A 21,464-nucleotide genomic window follows, 5' to 3' on the forward strand; every position below is an offset into this window, starting at 1 on the left:
ATAGGATTGTTGGTTGGATTAAGATCATTAGGTCAAGGGAGTTCCCTGGTCTCCCAGTTGTTAGAGATCTATGCTTCCATTGCAGGGGCATGAGTTTGATCCATGGCCAGGGAACTAAGATCTCCCAGCCACGTGGTTTGGCCAAAAAAATAAAAAATCATCAGGGTTGAACCCTGGATTTAGGGTTAGAGTAATCCCATACAAACTGCATAGCTGCAATAAAATGGGGGAGGGATAAATTTGCCCACAGAAAATCAGGGTATTTTAGTAGAAAGAGGAAGAAATGGGTACTAGAAAACAAGTGACAAATATCTGCTACAAAAAACAATTTGGCTGAAGCTATACAAGAAATATTCATAGTTTTTCATCTAGCACACACACACACAAAAGAAAGGCAGATAATTCATTCCTGAGAAGGCTGAATGGAGGAATGAAAAAGCTAGAAAGAATAATTTTGCTGGGATTTCAGCTAGTAGTGGTGGTTGCTGTTACTCTGAAGAAGGTTTGAGGAGTTGCTGCTGTTTTTATAAAGCCCAGCAGTTAAAAATATTTACATTTTAAAAGATTGTAAAAACGAAGAATATGAACCAACAACTGCATGTTGTTCATAAAGCCCCCAATATTATCTGGTTCTTGACAGGAAAAGTCTGCCAACCCCTGGTCCAGTCAGTCCATAAGAGTGAAATTTCACTACCTCCTAAATAATTAAGGCAGAATAACAAAGTTTAGGGGATCTGGGACTCAAAAAAACAAATTTACAAGAAGCATTATTTTAGAATTAAGGCTTTAGTATCTTTCTCAACTGTAAAATAATTCCTTCAAAATCCTAAATGAAAATAACTTTCATCTATTTAATAGATGAATACCTTGGTTATTTCTTATTTGGTGGTTGCCAGGACTGGGAGAGGGAAGGAGATGCATGGAAATAGGTAGTAGGAGATTAAAAAGAGACAGACACGTTATTGATTCTGCACACAAGGCCAGCAGTTGTCCGATTCTTACTGACCACATACTGACCAAGTAGTTACGGCATAAAAATGAAATTAGCTCCATGTCTTCCAAAGTTCTAGGTTCTAAGATGTCATGTTCAGTGATGTCATAGAGAAGGTACCCTTATACTCCGGCCAGGATCCTATAATTGGTAAGAGACAGCTACAGTCTGCCAGCTGAACCAACAGAAGAGTTTTGTCAGCAATTCCCAGGTGTAAATCATGGTGCAGAATATTAGAGACATGGCAAGTATTTATTTGGCTTCAAGAAGTATTTCAAAAGAGACCGTCTTGAGAGCAGATTTGATTAGCTTTAAGTAATATTTCCTCCATGCAGTACTCCTTTGTTGCTCCGAGGCAAGAAGAGTTTGTTTTTTTAATGCTTTTTCTTCATGCTTTTTCTTGAGGGATGGCATTCTCTGGAGAACAGCCAAGAGCAAAGTTGATCAGAAAGAGTTTTATCCCTTCCTGCTTCTCATTTCTTGCTTTTTCTCTAGCTAGATCCAGACCAGCTTGTAACATCCCATTCTGTATCTGATCCCACCGATTTTACCTTGGTTGTACCTGGAAATTTTTCTGGAAGTACAATAGTCCACATTTTCCTCTTATTCTAGGAAAGAGAACCCCTAGACATGCCTGTAGAATGGAATGGGGGCATTAATAATTGTTGAGGTGGTATTTCATAGAGCCGCTTTCCATCCACTGTCCAGTGGTACTGCTGCAGCAGATCTCAATACATGTAAAGGCCAAGGATAATTATTTATAAAGAAGAAAATTGCCTTTAAAAGAGTAGAGAGGTGAAGCACGCATTAGCATCCAGACATTCTGACACCCACTCATTTCAGAGGGACCAGGAGCCAGAGGGAAGGGGGATGTGTAGGGCCTGGGTCTTCCCTCCACTAGCACCTTCAGACTTAGACTTTTGACACTTTCCCAAACACGCTTGAGTTTAAGATCACAAATATGAGACCAACCAGATTGAAAGAAGGTATGGCCATTTTTTAAAATAGCATACACTTGCTAATGATTTTACTAATTGTTTTCTTTTCTTTTTTTTTTTTTTGGTTTCCTGGGAATCTCACAGAGAAGCCCTCTCCATCTTCTTAGGTACCTATTCTGAGGACCTATTGTGTCCTTTATGCCTTCATTCAAATATTACATCCAGGTGGTCCTTGGCCACCCAGACTGCAAATGTAATCCAGCTCTCATCCTTCCTTCTTCTTTTATTCTTCTCCTTTCTTTCTTTGGGCTTCTCTGGTGGCTCAACTGGTCAAGAATCCACCTGCAATGTGGGAGACCTGGGTTTGATCCTTGGGTTGGGAAAGATCCCCTGGAGAAGGGAACGGCTGCCGACTCCAGTATTCTGGCTGGAGAATTCTGTGGACTGTATAGTCCATGGGGTCGCAAAGAGTTGGACACAACTGAGCGACTTTCACTTTTTTTCTTTATTTGCAGTGATCACAAATTTACTATATATTTCACTTATCTTACTGTTGACTTTCCCCTAAATGCAGACTTCATGAAGGGAGGGGGTGGAATGTTTTGTCTTTTTGTCCATGCTGTATCCTAGCAGTGTGTCCAGTACCCAGCACAGAGTAGGCCTTACCTGGTACATGTGGGATCACTCTGTACCATGGGAGTATTACCTACAGAGAACTTAGCCAAGTTCGTGGGACCAACTAGGTCAGTTTATACCCTAACAACTACTGGGAAGTGAAGAGCTGGGGGTTTCTGAGGATGACATCTAACTTACAACTTCAGAAGCAAGTGAGAAGTGGAGGTGGTGTGGCTCTCTGAAAAGTTAATCACTTCTCTCTTGGAGGCATATTATTAAAGGAAGAACATGTCTTCTTTGAGTCATCAGTTTCATCTCCTGAAAGTAAATCAAATGACAGTGTAATTGTCAGGACTCCCCTATTATAGAGTGTATTCCATCTGTATGGAATGAATCCCATCCCTATTTCCAGTGATAGGCCCCCATTGATTTAACTCAATTACTGATCCCACCCCTCCATCTTAATTAGTGGTCCAGGGATGAGTGAAGGATGGCATTTGGGCTAGAGAGAAAGAGAGAGAGAGAAAGTGAGCTCCATTACCATAAAGAACTCAGGAGGCAATTTTCTATAGTGGTTAAGGAAATGGACCTTGGAGTCAAACTAGTAAGGTTAGTAATCCCAACTATGACACTCACCAGCTGGTTGACCTTGAGAAAGTTTTAAAATGTTATTTTATTCATCTGTGAAATGGGGATAATAATAAGTATGCAGTATTATTGCATTCTCTTCCTTGTAAAGATTAAGGAAGAGAATACCAGCCACAGAGTAAATTAGGTACTATTATTGCAATTCCAGTGAGAAAAGGAAAAATAAATCCTGAGCAGAACATGGTGTATTAGCAGATTATTCATTTAGTCAACTAAATGTTCCCTGAGTACTTACCATGTGCCACTTAGGGGCCATGAAGGCACTGAAGTGAATCAGGATTGAGCTCTGTAGGGGACTTGTTGGAAAGCCAAGTCATGAATGAAATAAGTAGTGTAGGACATTGTTCACAAAGCAATAAAGCATAGATACCATGACATGAGGTCCCAGAAGGAAAACCTTACTTTATTTAGATGATACAGAGAGCTGATAGAAAATTCACTTAAGACATTCAGCAAGAAGCATGTCTTATCCTTAAATGTATGGTTTTAACTATAGCTTTAATAATGATCAGCCTCTCCTCCCCCCAAAAAAAACAAAAACAAGAAATGATTAAAGGTGCTAAATTAGCTCTCTGTTTAGATTTCTCTGTTAATGCGTGTTTAGGTCCTTGCTTTACAAAATCAGGTGTAGATATCCACCTTGAACACCCATTCATCCTCACCCTCTACCCCTCATCTCTCATTGACTGATCTCAGTCTCTTACCAGAGGTATCCAGCCATTATCAACCATCATTACCAATCCATCTGGTAAATAGAATCCTGAGTTTTTGTGGGGTCGCAAAGAGTTGGACGTGACTGACTGAACTGAACTGAAAGGTTTTGTGTGGATTTATCATCATTTATGCATACTTAGGAAGATAAATATATATATGCTTGCAGGGACATTTAGGAAAGATGGGGTCCCCTGTAGAACAATGGTGTAGGGCACCATAACTATGCTGTCATTTTGTGCCTTGCATGACTATATGAGATTCAGTGACTGTACACATTTCTTCATTTATGTTCTGGTCTCAGGATGAATTTAAAGCGTTTTTGAAAGCTGCTGGAAACAAACTTGTGGTAGTTGAATTCTCAGCAAGATGGTGTGGTCCTTGCAAAAGGATTTATCCTGTTTTTCATGTAAGTATCATGTCTATTTCACAGTTTTTTAGAAGGGATTTAAAGTCCTCGAATAGTTTTCCCAATAAATCTTAAAAGTTTGGCAGTTATGAGCCATTATAGGGTGATAGTTTTTCCCCCACTTAGTGCCCACTTCTTTATTACTATTTTTATTTTAATTTTTAAAATTTTATTGATGGATAGCTGATTTACAGTGTTGTGTTAGTTTCAAGCATACAGCACAGTGATTCAGTTAGATAGATAGGGATATAGAGATAGAGATATGTTTTTCATATTCTTTTTGCTTATAAGTTATTATAAAATATTGAATATAGTGCCCCTAGTCCTTGTTGGTTATTTGTTTTATGTATATCAGTATGTATGTGTTAATCCCAATAAATAATCCCAACACAAACTTCCTAATTTATCCCTCCCCCTCCTTTCTCCGTTAGTAAGCATAAGTTTGTTTTAAAATAATTGTACTACCCAAGGCAATCTACAGATTCAATGCAGTCCTCATCAAATTGCCAATGGCTTTCTTCACAGAGCTAGAACAAAATTTTTATAAATTTGCATGGAAACAAAAAAAGCAAATAGCAATCTTCCGAAAGAAAATTGGAGTTGGAGGAATAAAGCTCCCTGACTTCAGACTATACTACAAAGCTATTGTAATCAAAACAGCATGGTACTGGCACAAAAGCAAACATGTAGATCAATGGGACAGGATAGAAAGCCCAGAAATAAACCCACATACCTATGATCAATTTATCAAGATCAGTTTATCAAGAGGCAAGACTATACAATGGAGAAGAGACTATACAGTCTCTTCAGTCAGTGGTGCTCAGAAAACTGGACAGCTAGATGTAAAAGAATGAAATTATAGCATTCACTCAGTTCAGTTCAGGTTAGTCGCTCAGTCATGTCTGACTCTTTGTGACCCCATGAATCGCAGCACGCCAGGCCTCCCTGTCCATCACCATCTCCCAGAGTTCACTCAGACTCACGTTCATCGAGTCCATGATGCCATCCAGCCATCTCATCCTCTGTCATCCCCTTCTCCTCCTGCGCCCAGTCCCTCCCAGCATCAGAGTCTTTTCCAATGAGTGAACTCTTTGCATGAGGTGGCCAAAGTACTGGAGTTTCAGCTTTAGCATCACTCCTTCCAAAGAACACCCAAGGCTGATCTCCTTCAGAATGGACTGGTTGGATCTCCTTGCAGTCCAAGGGACTCTCAAGAGTCTTATCCAACACCACAGTTCAAAAGCATCAATTCTTTGGCACTCAGCTTTCTTCACAGTCCAACTCTCACATCCATGCATGACCATTGGAAAAACCATAGCCTTGACTAGATGGACCTTTGTTGGCAAAGTAATGTCTCTGCTTTCCAATATGCTATCTAGGTTGGTCATAACTTTGCTTCCAAGGAGTAAGTGTCTTTTAATTTCATGGCTGCAGTCACCATCTGCAGTGATTTTGGAGCCTCAAAAAATAAAGTCTGACACTGTTTCCACTGTTTCCCCATCTATTTCCCATGAAGTGATGGGACCAGATGCCATGATCTTCGTTTTCTGAATGTTGAGCTTTAAGCCAACTTTTTCACTCCCCTCTGTCACTTTCATCAAGAGGCTTTTTAGTTCCTCTTCCGCACTAGCACCATATAAAAATGGTATTAAAATAATAATCAAAATGGATTAAAGATCTAAATGTAAATCCAAATACCATAAAGGAAAATATAGGCAGAACACTCTTTGACATAAATTACAACAATATCATTTTAGATCCATCTTCTAAAGTAATGGAAATAAAAACAAAAATAAACAAATGGGACCTAATTACATTTAAAATCTTCTCCATGGAATCATAGTTTTTTTTGGAAGCATCCTGCTTATCCTGAAGATAATTCAGTGAGATCTAATTAGATCATTAGTATACACACCAGATTAATGCTGTTTGTTTGTGGATAATTCTACAAGGATCATCAAAATGTGCAAAAGAGTACAATTGCATAAAGCAATGGATTATTCATAATAATGACATTTTACCAAAGTTCTAGTGTTCAGAACTTCCAAATATTGGAATAGATTACAGATGAACATGGTATTTTTTAAACTATAATAAAAAAGAATAAACTACCCCCAATCCTTCAACCCTATTGAAAAGCAGAGACATTACTTTGCCAACTAAGGTCCATCTAGTCAAGGGTATGGTTTTTCCTGTGGTCACTTATGGATGTGAGAGTTGGACTGTGAAGAAGGCTGAGCACCGAGGAATTGATGCTTTTGAACTGTGGTGTTGGAGAAGACTCTTGAGAGTCCCTTGGACTGCAAGGAGATCCAACCAGTCCATTCTGAAGGAGATCAACCCTGGGATTTCTTTGGAAGGAATAATGCTAAACCTGAAGCTCCAGTACTTTGGCCACCTCATGCGAAGAGTTGACTCATTGGAAAAGACCCTGATGCTGGGAAGGATTGGGGGCAGGAGGAGAAGGGGACGACAGAGGATGAGATGGCTGGATGGCATCATGGACTCGATGGACGCGAGTCTGAGTGAACTCCGGGAGATGGTGATGGACAGGGAGGCCTGGCGTGCTGCGATTCATGGGGTCGCAAAGAGTCAGACACGACTGAGTGACTGAACGGAAATGAATCCTTCAACCCTATTATCAGAAGAAATCCTATGTCTTACTTATTCCTTTCATATCTGAGCTCCTTTATAAAATTTCTTTGTAAAATATTCTACTTAATTGTAATCGTATATTTATAGTCAGGTCTTTTTCTGTATACACATTGCTTATGTTTTTATCAACTCTCCAGATTATAATTTTCATGTCTATACAGTGTTTCATCTAGTTAATTTTTCTGTTACCCCATTTAAGTGTTTACACCATTTGGTGGGGGGAGTGTACAACATGCTGCAGAAAGAAACTCAGGACATTTCCTCTTCATTTCTCCTTACTGCATAGGAGTTTCACATTTACGGTCCATTCTATGCAATCTCCTACCTTAATTATAAAGTTCCGTTTTCTCTACACAACTGAAAATCTATTATTTTTCAGCAGGGTTTCTAACATTTCAATTTTTTTACTTAAACTCTTAAGTCTACTTGAATTCATTCTAACCAGTCATAAACTTTGATATTTAAAAGACACGTATTCAGATAAAGATATTCGTTACATGACATCAGTTCAGTTCAGTCACTCAGTCGTGTCTGACTCTTTGTGACCCCGTGGACTGCAGCACGCCAGGGTTCCCTGTCCATCATCCTGGAGCTCACTCAAACTTATGTCCATCGAGTCAGTGATTCCATCCTACTATCTTATCCTCTGTCATCCCCTTCTCCCTCCACCTTCAATCTTTCCCAGCATCAGAGTCTTTTCCAGTGAATTAGTTCTTCACATCAGGTGGCCAAAGTATTGGAGTTTCAGCTTCAACATCAGTCCTTCCAATGAATATTCAGAATTTATTTCCTTTAGGATTGGCTGATTGGATCTTCTTGTAGTCCAAAGGACTCTCAAGAGTCTTCTCCAGCACCACAGTTCAAAAGCTGAATCAGTTCTTTAGCACTCAGCTTTCTTTATAGTCCAACTCTCACATCGATACATGACTACTGAAAAAACCATAGCCTTGACTAGACGGACCTTTGTTGACAAAGTAGTCTCTGCTTTTTAATATGCTGTCTAGGTTGGTCATAACTTTTCTTCCAGGTAGCAAGTGTCTTTTAATTTCATGGCTGCAGTCACCATCTGCAGTGATTTTTGGAGCCCAAGAAAATAAAGTCAGCCACTGTTTCCATTGTTTCCCCTTCTGTTTGCCGTGAAGTGATGGGGCCAGCTGCCATGATCTTAGTTTTCTGAATGTTGAGTTTTAAGCCAACTTTTTCACTCTCCTCTTTCACTTTCATCAAGAGGCTCTTTAGATCTTCGCTTTCTGCTATAAGAGTGGTATCATCTGTATATCTGAGGTTATTGATACTTTTCCTGGCAATCTTAATTCCAGCTTGTGCTTCATCCAGCCTTGCATTTTGCATGATGTACTCTGCATATAAGTTAAATAAGCAGAGTGACAATATACAGCCTTGATGTACTCCTTTTCCTATTTGGAACCAGTCTGTTGTTCATGTCCAGTTCTAACTGTTGCTTCTTGACCTGCATACAGATTTCTTGGGAAGCAGGTCAGGTGGTCTGGTATTCCCATCTCTAAGAATTTTCCAGAGTTTGTTGTGATCCACACAGTCAAAGGCTTTGGCATAGTCAATAAAGCAGAAATATATGTTTTTCTGGAACTCTCTTGCTTTTTTGATGATGTTGGCAGTTTGATCTCTGGTTCCTCTGCCTTTTCTAAATCCAGCTTGAACATCTGAAAGTTCATGGTTCACATATCAACATCTATTCTGTGCCTAAAATTATTAGAATATCTACAGAGAATATTTTAATATCTGGCAGGCCTCTCTATTCAGACACTTAAAACTTAAGGCTCTCCATTGTTTAGCTTTAGGAGTATAAATATCCTCACCTGCTTGAAAGTCAAAGCTGATCAGATTTCATTGGCCAACAAGGCATTTTAGGCTCAGGCTTAGTGACCCCTTCTTCCCTTCATACCTTTAGGCCCTGAGGATGGTAAAGTCTCTGCCACAATTGTGTCCAGGCTCTCACAGCTCCTCCACACCCATTCTTAACTTTATAGTTATTTATATTTAGCCCTTTGGTGATAAACTTCCCTAAATTATCCTAACTTGAATGTGCTGTTTTCTGTTGGAATCCAGACTGATGCACACACAGTTTTGTTTTGTTTTGTTTTTAACTTGGGTGTATCCACACTCTGAAATACTATTCAGATGATAAAGAGAGTCAAGTAGACCCATACATAATGATGGAATTCTCTCCAAGACAACATAGAATTAAGTAAAAAGAGGACAATATAGGAAAATTTATGGACTATAGTACCATTTATGTAAAGCAGAGATAAATATATATATATATATACACATAGAGATAAATATACAGAGATAAATATAAATATGTACTTATATATAAATAAAGAATATAAAAATATAAAAGTACCATTTATGTAAAGGAGAGATAAATATACATACATATATATATATATACACATATACCAGGACTCCCTGGTGGCTCAGACAGTAAAGAATTTGCCTGCAATATGGAAGACCTGGGTTCGATCCCTGGGTTGGGAAGACCCCTGGAGGAGAGCACAGCAAACCACTCCAGTATTCTTGCCTGGAGAATCCCCATGGACAGAGGAGCCTGGTGGGCTACAGTCCATGGGGTCACGAATGAGCAATTAAGCACGCAGCATGTATCTGTGTGTGTATATATCAGTATATATGTAGACAAAGAGGAGCAGAAAATGCATAGCAAATGATTTTTTTTCATGAAAGGGAGTGAAAATTGGAGTAGGATTTAGAATAGGGAAATTTCATATTTTGCTTTATTTTTCTTGTGATGTTTGAACTTTTACAAGAGAATGTGTTTATGTATTCTGTGTCATTTTCTAAAAACCCAGAGTACATAATGAGTTTGGAGAAAAGGCTTTTATTACTCTAGGGCACTGTATCAGTCAGAGCTCAAAAACTGGAAACAGGAACCAAATTAGACAGGAAAAAAAAACACTTTAATATGAGGAATCAAATGCTCATAAAATCATTAGAAGGCTGGATGAATGGGCTCCAGACTGGAACCCCAAGAATGACTCAAGAGCACCACAGACCCATTTGAGGGGATCCTAACTTTGCCATAATGAGATATGAGAGGAGACGAGAGGCCACTACTGGGAGAAATAAACAACAACAATAGCAGCTGGGGAGTTAGAACCAGAATCTGGAAGCTGATGCTGGGCCACTGGACCCTTTAGTACAGCTGCTGCTACCTCCAGCACAAAAACACTCATGATCTTGCTCTCCAGCAGGAACATCCAAAGACAAAAAGAAAATAGCTCCGTCTCACTTCTGCCTTCCCAGTCTTACCTGCATGCGTCTCATTGGTGAAACCAGTTTGCATCCAGAACTCTAGCTGCAAGGGAATCCGAGGAATCTTTCCCTTTTCCCTTTTCCAGGCTCTGCAGAAAGGTGGAATGGAAGTAAGCTGACTACACCGTTACTCTAGGTGGGGAAGAATCCAAGATATTTTCAAATACACAAAAACTGAAAGTTGACCGCCCAGAGTCTCTACTAAAGGATGCCTGGTAACAAGAAAAAAGTAAATCATAACCAAAAGTGGTTTTTAAGAAGTGATTTAAAGCTTTTAAGTCTTTTAAGTGAATTCCACGGTCCCATTTTATCTGCGCCTTGAGGACTGAAAGCAAGGGCCAGCAAACCTTGTCTGCAGAGGTTAAAGATAGTCAATATTTTCAGGTTTATGGGCTGTATGGTCTATATTATATATACTCAGCTTTGGTGTTGTAGCACAAAAGCAAGCGATGGCAATAAATGGGCAAACGTGTTCCACTGAAATTTTATTTATGAGACCATGTGGAGTCCTGGATTTGGTGTATAGGGTGAAGATTGCTGACTCTGGGCTAAGAGAATCACCAAGCATAGATCCCCAAAAAGAGCATTTTTGAGAAAAGGGAAATTATAAATTTGTTGAGAAATTGCATGGTGTGATCATGAGAAGGCAAGTACTCTGTGAGGCTAGCTTTCAGTTTATACAGTGGAAGTGGCAACCATGAGCCTTGAGAAGGAAGCTGAGCCCTGAAAAGGAAGCTGAGCCCAGAGGGATAAGACCCTTGTATTATAGCTTAGTGAGTTGCTGTAGAGTCATAACGGAGAAGGCAATGGCACCCCCACTCCAGCATTCTTGTCTGGAAAATCCCATGGACGGAGGAGCCTGGTGGGCTACAGTCCATGGGGTTGCAAAGAGTCAGACACGACTGAGCGACTTCACTTTAACTTTTCACTTTCATGCATTGGAGAAGGAAATGGCAACCCACTCCAGTGTTCTTGCCTGGAGAATCTCAGGGACGGTGGAACCTGGTGGGCTGCCATCTATGGGCTTGCGCAGAGTCAGACACAACTGAAGCAACTTAGCAGCAGCAGCAGAGTCATAAAGAAGAGTGTTAAGGGTTTTGGAATGATCAGCTGTGAATTTGGGGGAAATACTTTTGGCAGTTTGTATAAGAATGGGTTGGAAAGGCTGAGGCAGGTAATCCAAGTTTAACAACAATGTCAGTGATGGGTTTACCAGAACTAAGGTGGTGGTTTGGGGAGGAGAAAGGAAAGATCAAATTCAGGAGACAATTTAGAGTTAAGATCAACAGAATAGGTGACGAGATGGTAACAGTTTGTATGGGAGGAAGAATAGAGCAGAAAGAGGAGTTTTTGTTGAGGACAGAGGATGGTCAGTTGTGGATGGTATGGAATAGAGAGGGAAGGCAGTGTAGCAGGAAACCCACATCTGTACCAGGTCTTCTGGCTACTACTCAATAGGAAAATGACAACCCTATCCATTTCCTGCCAGACTTGGGAGACTCTGAAAAGTTCATCAATAGAACCTGACTCTGGAATCAGATGTCCATATCTGTCAAATCCATTTCCCTGCCTGACTGCTACCAGGGAGCATCCATATATCTTAAACTTGAAAAGTACAAGTCAGTTTCCCCAGAGTTCCTGGGCAGCACCATCTTCCTGCCAGGCATGGAGATGCTGCTGATCAAAATCAGCCTCTATTTTTTAATCTGAAAAGTACTCTAAAATATCAAAGGCCTCCATATTTATTATCCAAGAGTTTTCCCCCCATTTCCCCATCTTGATGAACCACTGAAGAAAGAGCTCCCACTTAGGGCACAGTCCATGGATATACAATTGGAGAGAATCCCTTCAGCAGAGCTCTGCACCTACTGTCCACCTAATCAGTTCATATCATGCTGCTTCCTGCCTGTCCTGGGAGCAGCCCCCAGTGACAGCTCTGTCTGTTGTTGCCTCCACTTGGCCATGCTCCAGACACCTCACACCACCATGGAAGAGAGGTTTCATTTGAAACAGGTCGGTGGGAATGCTTGAGATATGATGTTAATGCAAACAAATCAATATGCCACTAGGTACCTTTAAAGAATAAGCACAGCTGTCTGGAAAAAAAGACTATCCCAGGAGCTGACATTTACAGGCTGCTTCTGCATCCATCACCGTACACCCATTATACCACTACCATTATCTCCGCCACTGTCAAAGATGCTTCCAGAATGTCTGGAACAGAAGCAGAGAAGAGTTGTTTTTCCCTATTCCCATTTTCCATTTTCTTGCAAATGCTTCCCATTGGCAGAACCTAACAGGAAGACAACTGGCAGAGTATTCTGGGAAATCTAGTTTTGAAACGTAACACAGACTTTAGACTCTGGTTCTGCCATTGATCTTTGCTTGACTTTGGCAACACCCAGCCCTTGACTTCTGTCCTTAAGATTCTAGGCAGTAGTGTCAGGATGATGCTTAGCTCTCTTTCTCAGCTCTTCTGTTTGGTTCTTGCTTTTGCTAAAAGACACTGCTAGTGTGTGATTTAATCTTAACATAAAGCTAATGGGAAATTTTTATTCTTTTGAAGGCAATGTCTGTGCAATACCGAAGCGTCATGTTTGCTAATGTGGATGTGGACAATGCTCGGGTAAGAATCTTAAATCCCTCCTTGTAGATTCATAAAATCCAGTGTGGTGTTGAAATGCTGTCTCAGTGATTATACAAGCAATTTGAAGTGTAATGAAGTAGTAAACGCCCTCATAAGGTTTTTGTATGTTTTGTATTCTTTAAAAGACAACAAATATGTGGCTCTCCCGCTATGTACCCTTCTCCCATACTATGGTAGAATTCACTGATCAGTCCAGTGTTTTTCATCAATTGCTCTTGACTCTGCCCCACAGTCCTACCCAACAGAGTTGCTCTAGACAGACAATACCAGTTGGTTAGAGTTGGGCTCAAAGTGAAAAATGGTTTTCACCCCTGTTGTTGTTCTTCAGTTGCTAAGCTGTGTCTGACTCTTTGTGACCCCATGGACTGCAGCACACCAGGCTCCTCTATCCTTCACTATCTCCTGGAGTTTTCTCCAGCTCATGTCCATTGAGTTGGTGATGCTGTCTAACCATCTCATGATCTGCTGCCCTCGTCTCCTTTTGCCTTCAATCTTTCTGAGCATCAGGGTATTTTCCAGTGAATCCGCTCTTTGCATTAGGTGGCCAAAGTATTAGAGCTTCAGCATCAGCCTTTCCAATGAATATTGAAAGGGTTGACTTCTTTTAGGATTGACTGGTTTGATCTCCCTGCTATACAAGAGACTCTCGAGTCTTCTCCAGCACCACAATTTGAAAGCGTCCATTCTTCATTGTTCAGCCTTCTTCATGGTCCAGCTCTCACATCTGTATATGACAACTGAAATAACCGTGTGTGGTTAGTTGCTCAGTCATGTCTGACTCTTTGTGACTCTGCAGACTGTAGCCTACCAGGCTCCTCTGTCCATGGAGATTCTCTAGGCAAGAATGCTGGAGTGGGTTGCCATGCCCTCCTCCAGGCAATCTTTCCAAGCCAGGGATTGAACCCAGGTCTCCCGCACTACAGGCAGATTCTCTACCATCTGATCCACCAGGGAAGCCCAAGAATACTGGAGTGGGTAGCCTATCACTTCTCTAGGGGAAACTTCCTGACCCAGGAATAGAACCAGCGTCTCCTGCATTGCAGGAGGATTCTTTACAAGCAGAGCTACCCAGGAAGCCCAGGCCTTTGTCAGTAAAGTGATGCTTCTCTTTTTAATATGCTGTCTAGGTTTGTTGTAGCTTTCATTCCAAGGAGGAAGCATCTTTTAATTTCACCCCTGTGATAGATTATTAATAAATTTCTAAAATCCAATTCTGTGCATTACAGACATTTTTACGTACCTTGCTTTCCCCTTTCTATAGCTTATGCTTTTTGTGGAGTTCTGTTTGTGTGTGTGTGTGGGGGGGGTATTTTAAGCATCACAGGGAATTCCAGGAAAGCTTTCCCTTTCTTCTCTAGAGTCTTTCTTCCTCACCCCAGCCCCGCTGCCCCCACCCCTGCCAAATAATCAGCCTCAAGTTTTCAATCAACATGTGCTTATTAATACATACAATGTGTCTAAAAACTTATTCTTCCTAGTATTTGTTATTTTAAAATGAGGAAAAATAGCAGTAATAAGTGGCCTGTGCATACATTGGATTGAATTTGAGCTTTTTAATTAAACAATCTATTATTTACCCATTCTGCCCTTTAACAGCTTTCTGACCACTTATCTGTTAACCTCTATAAATGTCAGTTTCTCTATATGTAAAACAAAGTAATAATATTTAACAGAATATGAAAAAATAAAAGACATGAAATATATGGCATTATACCCAGAATGTAATAAAAGTTCCATTTTTCTATTTCCCTCAAAGTGTGACAGTGTTTAATCGTCCTTTACGCTGAATCATGTACCATGCATTGAGAATAAACAGCTAGGATTATTATCTGTCAGATATTCAAAGACTTGTGCAGCTATCAGTACAATCAATTTTAGAAGGTATTTACAACTCCAAAAAGAAATATGCCCCCTTTAGTAGTCATGCCCCCTAGTCGCCTCTATCCACCACCTCAAGCCTAGATAACTGCTAGTCTACCTTCTCTGTAGACTTGCTTACTCTGGCCATTTCATATAAATGGAATAATAGAAAATGTGGTCTTTTGTGACTGGCTTCTCTCACTTAACATAAGTTTGCAAGATTTATCCATGATGTAGCATGTATCAGTATTCCATTCCCTTTTATTGCTGAATAATTTACTACCTCTTTTTTATCCATTCACTCTTTTATGGACATTTGGTTTGTTTGCAACTTTGGGGTATTATGACTAATATTGACATAAACATTTAAGCATATATTTTCATTTCTCTTGGCTATATATCTAGGAGTGGGATTATTGGGTCATACGACAACTCTATATTTAACTTATTGAGGAATTTATAAATTATCATACAAAGTACTACACCATCTTACATTTCCACCAGCAATGTAAGAGGTTTCTTATTTCTTCATATCCTCAGAAGCATTACTTACTGTTTCACTTTTTGATTTTTATAGCTCTTTGTCTCTTAAGGTGAGACAAAATGCACAGTTTTCTAATAATGTATTCATTGTTGTCATTACTGTGGTCATGAAAATTATCATTTAGTGTGTGTTGGGAGTAGGGGTGGGCAGTAGGGGAAAGATTTGTTTTGATCCTGTGAACAGCCATGAAATTAAAAGACGCTTGTTCCTTGGAAGGAAAGTTATGACCAACCCAGACAGCATATTAAAAAGCAGAGACATTACTTTGCTAACAAAGTTCCATCTAGTCAAAGCTATGGTTTTTCCAGTAGTCATATATAGATGTGAGTTGGACTATAAAGAAAGCTGAGTGCCAAAGAATTGATGCTTTTGAACTGTGGTATTGGAGAAGACGCTTGAGAGTCCCTTGGACTGCAAGGAGATCCAACCAGTCCATCCTAAAGGAGATCAGTCCTGAATATTCATTGGAAGGACTGGTGCTGAAGCTGAGACTCCAATACTTTGGCTACCCGATGCGAAGAACTGACTCATTTGAAAAGACCCTGAAGCTGGGAAAGACTGAAGGCAGGAGGAAAGGGGGACGACAGAGGATGCAGTGGCTGGATGGTACCACCAACTCAATGGACATGGATTTGAATAAACTCTGGGAGTTGGCAGTGGACAGGGAGACCTGGTGTGCTGTAGTCCATGGGGTTGCAAAGAGTCAGACACAACTGAGCGACTGAACTGAACTGTGGGTGGCTAACTTTCGCTTGACTCTTAAACAAGATAAACAAAAAAGTGATACTTGAAATCAGATTGTAATGGATTAGAACAGTTGGGATTCTTATATATTTTCTTTTCTCATGACTACAAAATCTTTTACAGAAATGGGCAGGGAAAAGAAGGTGTAAGGCATATAAGAAAGAAACACATAAGCCTTACTTAAAATGCACAATATACCACTCCATGTCTAAGTGTGAGTTGTAAAGAGACCTTTGAGTTCAGTTCAGTTCAGTTCAGTTCAGTCGCTCTGTCGTGTCCGACTGTTTGCGACCCCATGAATCGCAGCACACCAGGTCTCCCTGTCCATCACCATCTCCCGGAGTTCACTCAGACTCGTGTCCATCGAGTCTATGATGCCATCCAGCCATCTCATCCTGGGTTGTCCCCTTCTCCTCCTGCCCCCAATCCCTCCCAGCATCAGAGTCTTTTCCAATGAGTCAACTCTTCGCATGAAGTGGTCAAAGTACTGGAGCTTCAGCTTTAGCATCATTCCTTCCAAAGAAATCCCAGGGCTGATCTCCTTCAGAATGAACTGGTTAGATCTCCTTGCAGTCCAAGGGACTCTCAAGAGTCTTCTCCAACACCACAGTTCAAAGGCATCAATTCTTCGGTGCTCAGCCTTCTTCACAGTCCAACTCTCAAATCCATACATGACCAAAGGAAAAACCATAGCCTTGACTAGACGGACCTTAGTCGGCAAAGTAATGTCTCTGCTTTTGAATATACTATCTAGGTTGGTCATAACTTTTCTTCCAAGGAGTAAGTGTCTTTTAATTTCATGGCTGCAGTCACCATCTGCAGTGATTTTGGAGCCCCAAAAAATAAAGTCTGACAATGTTTCTACTGTTTCCCCATCTATTTCCCATGAAGTGATGGGACCAGCTGCCATGATCTTCGTTTTCTGAATGTTGACCTTTAAGCCAATTTTTTCACTCTCCTCTTTCACTTTCATAAAGAGGCTTTTTCGTTCCTCTTCACTTTCTGCCATAAGGGTGGTGTCATCTGCATATCTGAGGTTATTGATATTTCTCCCGGCAATCTTGATTCCAGCTTGTGTTTCTTCCAGTCCAGAGTTTCTCATGATGTACTCTGCATATAAGTTAAATAAGCAGAGTGACAATATACAGCCTTGACATACTCCTTTTCCTATTTGGAACCAGTCTGTTGTTCCATGTCCAGTTCTAACTGTTGCTTGCTGACCTGCATACAGATTTCTCACGAGGCAGGTCAGGTGGTCTGGTATTCCCATCTCTTTCAGAATTTTCCACAGTTTATTGTGATCCATACAGTCAAAGGCTTTGGCATAGTCAATAAAGCAGAAATAGATGTGTTTCTGGAACTCTCTTGCTTTTTCCATGGTCCAGCGGATGTTGGCAATGATCAGTAGAGAAATAACTCCAGAAAGAATGAAGGGATAGGGCCAAAGCAAAAACAATACCCAGCTGTGGATGTGACTGGTGATAGAAGCAAGATCCAATGCTGTAAAGAGCAAAATTGCATAGGAACATGGAATGTCAGGTCCATGAATCAAGGCAAATTGGAAGTGGTCAAACAAGAGATGGCAAGGGTGAACGTCGACATTCTAGGAATCGGCGAAATAAAATGGACTGGAATGGGTGAACTTACTGAGACGACCATTACATCTACTACTGCGGGCAGGAATCCCTCAGAAGAAATGGAGTAGCCATCATGGTCAATGAAAGAGTCCAAAATGCAATACTTGGATGCAATCTCAAAAATGACAGAATGATCTCTGTTCGTCTCCAAGGCAAACCATTCAATATCACAGTTATCCAAGTCTATGCCCCAACCAGTAACGCTGAAGAAACTGAAGCTGAATGGTTTTATGAAGACCTACAAGATCTTTTAGAACTAACACCCAAAAAAGATGTCCTTTTCAATATAGGGGACTGGAATGCAAAAGTAGGAAGTCGAGAAACACCTGGAGTAACAGGCAAATTTGGCCTTGGAATGAGGAATGAAGCAGGGCAAAGACTAATAGAGTTTTGCCAAGAAAATGCACTGGTCATTGCAAACACTCTCTTCCAACAACACAAGAGAAGACTCTACACATGGACATCACCAGATTTTACTCATTCTTTTTTCTTTGCAATATGCTCTTTCCATATTGGGTTCTTCTGGGGCCTTCTTCAGTCTTTCACAAGCTCTTTTAAATAGAGCTTGTTTTGTTCTTCAGTCCATGCTGCTTTGGCTCCTAGAGTCCATCAGTGAGAAAGCTCAGGAATGTTGGAAACAGTCACTTTATGTTTTAAGATTCCTGGAGGCTTTGAGGATATGTTAGGAAAGTTCTTGGCAAAAGAATCTGTAAAGTATCAGCTATCCCTGGGCTCTCAGGCATGCCTCCTGAGACATCACCAAGTACCATTCTTGGTCCAAAAAGAGGATACAAAAATGATGACTTCATTCCATTTCTTTTCTTTTCTAGGAGTTGGCCCAAACTTACCAGATCAAAGCAGTACCCACATTTCAGTTGTTCAAGCAAACCAAGAAGGTATGTTTCTATTGTAACTGGCAGGTTGAAATAGATTATAAAGCCATCAGAGTCTAAAAAAGGCCTGAGGTATCCTGGATGGATGAAACAACTGTACTTATTTTTATAGCAATGCAATTCTTAGTTTCTGAACTTACATATTGGCAAGGAGTTAAAAAAAGGGGGGGTGAAGTGTGAGAAATCTCCCATTCAGACCATTTGAAGTGTCCAAATCTATATGAAATACCCCAGTCTTGCCTCTCTCTGGGGGCATGACCATTAAAAAATAACCTTACAACAAAAGACATGATGAAACTCTTGCACAAATGTATATGCATTTTTAACAACACTTGAGTGAATGTCAGTCAAAAGCAATCACAAGGTAATATGGCCTACTGGTTGAACAGGCAGGGTCTGGATTCAGATTTCTGTGGTTCAAAAACCAGTTCTTCCATTTCCTAGCAGTTAACTTACTAAGCTCTTGGTATCTTAGTTTCTCTATCTGTAAAAACATGAGTCATAGCAAGTTTCCCCTTCCCTTGTAGGATTGTTTGGAAAATGAAATGAATTAACACAACTAAACTTTTTAGACCGTTCCTGACCCACAAATATGTTATGTTAGTTATTTTGAAGATATTAATGGAATGAAATATCTCAAATACTTCGTGTGATGAAACTAGTAATAATGTATATGACTTGGGAGCATGGACACCTGTGTATACCTTATGAAAGGTGATTTTGCAACAAACTTAAGAGGAATAAACTGTTCATTCCCTTTCATACACTATCCCATTTTGGGGAACTTTTGCTAATGAAAATACCTCATGGAAAAATAAACGTCTAAGTGCATGGTAATTGTAGCATTATTTCTAACAAAATATGGAAGCAATGTAAATTACTTTTTTTAGTAAAGTGGCTTAAGTGATTTATGATACATCTTGTCTATGTGTGTGCTGAGTTGCTTCAGTCATGTGTTATTCTTTGTGGCCCTGTGGACTGTAGTCTGCCAGGCTCCTCTGTCCATGGGATTCTCCAGGCAAGAAACTGGAGTGTGGGGTGCCATGCCCTTCTCCAGGGGATCTTCCTGACCCAAGGATCAAACACGCATCTCTAACGTCTCCTGCATTGGCAGGCAGGTTCTTCACCACTAGTACCACCTGGGAAGCCCATCTAGTCTATAAAAGAGTATACAACTAAGAATTATGAATAGAAAAGAAGCAGACTCACAGATATAGAAAACAAATTAGTGGTTACAGGTAGGAGTGCAATATAGGGGTAGAGGAGTGGGAGGCACAAACTATTGGGTGTGACAGGCTCAAGGAGGTATTGTACAACATGGGAATATGGCCAATGTTTTGTAATAACTATAAATGGAAAGTAACCTTTCAAAATTATAAAAATGTTTTAGAATTTTTTTAATGAGTTAAAAATATTCAATAAAATAAAAAGGGTTATGAGGAATATACATAAAGTTAAAAAATTCATACTTCACTCTTAAAGATTATGTTTGCAGTATAAAGAATGAGATCATTTGATATGCTAGCTATAGAATTTTATTTTCAATTTCTGCTTGTTCATATGTGCTTGCTGTAACATAATTGAGGCATTAGATTTAAATAATTCTTCCCCCAAAAGATAACACTACCTGTTTCCTCTCTTGAGTTTTTACTTGAAAATTGAGACAGTTTAACACATGCCTTCTCAACTCCACTTACCTACATTATCAAATTGTTTGTGTGTCATCTTTTATTGTCTTCTCTTCTATTCCATCTCAGAAATGAAGATGCTTCCTCCTTTGAAGTCAGTTCCATCTGTCTCTTGACTGCATCCCTCCCATCTGTGCCATGCCTTTATCCATAGTTATCCTCTTTCAAACCTGATCATTGGACTCTTACTGGTTTCTGCTACCCAGCTACCACTCTCCATTCCCTTTTTAGCAGTTCTCTGATTTTCCTCCAGAAAACCAAGCCCCTTCTAGTCCTTAGTCCATGTACTTCCTTAGGGTCCATCTCCAGGTGTAGACCAATCAGTGAACTCCATCACCGTCAGGAATGGGCCCTTCACTCCAGTCAAGCCAATCCAAACCCAACCAGAGCTAATTCCAGGATTTTGCTTAAGCAGTTCAGTAAGTCTCTCACTTTGATTGCACTGAATTTGAACTTGGAAAGATATAGTGCTAAAGCTCTTATAGCTGGGCTGCCACCAAAGGGAACCTAAAAATGAAGCTACCATACAGAGAAAAGCAGAATCAGGCCAAGAAGTGCCCATGGCATTGATGGAACCCTGAATCTATGTATGTCTGAAGCCTGAACTACCCCCATAAATTCTTCAGTTATATAAACTTTGGGTTGCTTTTTCTGTCATTTGGAACTAAAACATTTCTAATGAATATATCTGTTCTCTCAGACTATTCTAGTTTATTCACAATCTAACTCTTAAAAGAATTAGATGTATTCACTGCTTCCAGTTCTCATTTTCCACTCATTCCCTCATCGACAGTCTTGAAAGTTATCAAGGATCTTCTTGCACCTAGTTTAAATTCCCATTTCTCAATCCTAGTATCCCTTGCTTACGCCAAAGTGCATTAACTGATCAGCTTCTATACCCTGGGAACTTCCTCCTCTTTTGGCTTTGATCCTTGATTCCTCCCCAGGTTTTCCTCTGGCTTCTTTATCTCCAGCTGTTCTCACATGTAAGTGTTTCCCAAGGCTCTATCTTTTTCCCATTCTACCTCTCTCCATTAATTTCATCCCCCAATTCTAATTCTAGCTATAAATATCTTTAACTTAAACAATAGCCTCAAGTTCACACCAAAGCTCTTGTTTTCTTTTCCAAATAATTCCTTGCTCCATGTATGTCATCCTCTTATTTAAATTTTTAT

At 40.1% G+C, this 21,464-nt stretch overlaps 1 protein-coding gene across 1 annotated transcript in view; it reads left to right on the forward strand.

Moving 5' to 3' along the window:
- Nucleotides 1–1,211: 1,211 nt before the first annotated feature.
- The window catches only part of LOC138433224 (thioredoxin domain-containing protein 8-like), a 36,704-nt gene continuing 16,451 nt past the window's right edge, over nucleotides 1,212–21,464 (forward strand). The window contains exons 1-4 of the mRNA XM_069575454.1: nucleotides 1,212–1,235; nucleotides 4,208–4,312; nucleotides 12,843–12,902; nucleotides 18,539–18,604. Of these exons, the coding sequence (XP_069431555.1) occupies nucleotides 1,212–1,235; nucleotides 4,208–4,312; nucleotides 12,843–12,902; nucleotides 18,539–18,604 (255 nt within the window). The remainder of the gene's footprint in view (nucleotides 1,236–4,207; nucleotides 4,313–12,842; nucleotides 12,903–18,538; nucleotides 18,605–21,464) is intronic.

This window comes from Ovis canadensis, chromosome 2 (assembly GCF_042477335.2).
Source record: "Ovis canadensis isolate MfBH-ARS-UI-01 breed Bighorn chromosome 2, ARS-UI_OviCan_v2, whole genome shotgun sequence".
Taxonomy (NCBI): Eukaryota; Metazoa; Chordata; class Mammalia; order Artiodactyla; family Bovidae; genus Ovis; species Ovis canadensis.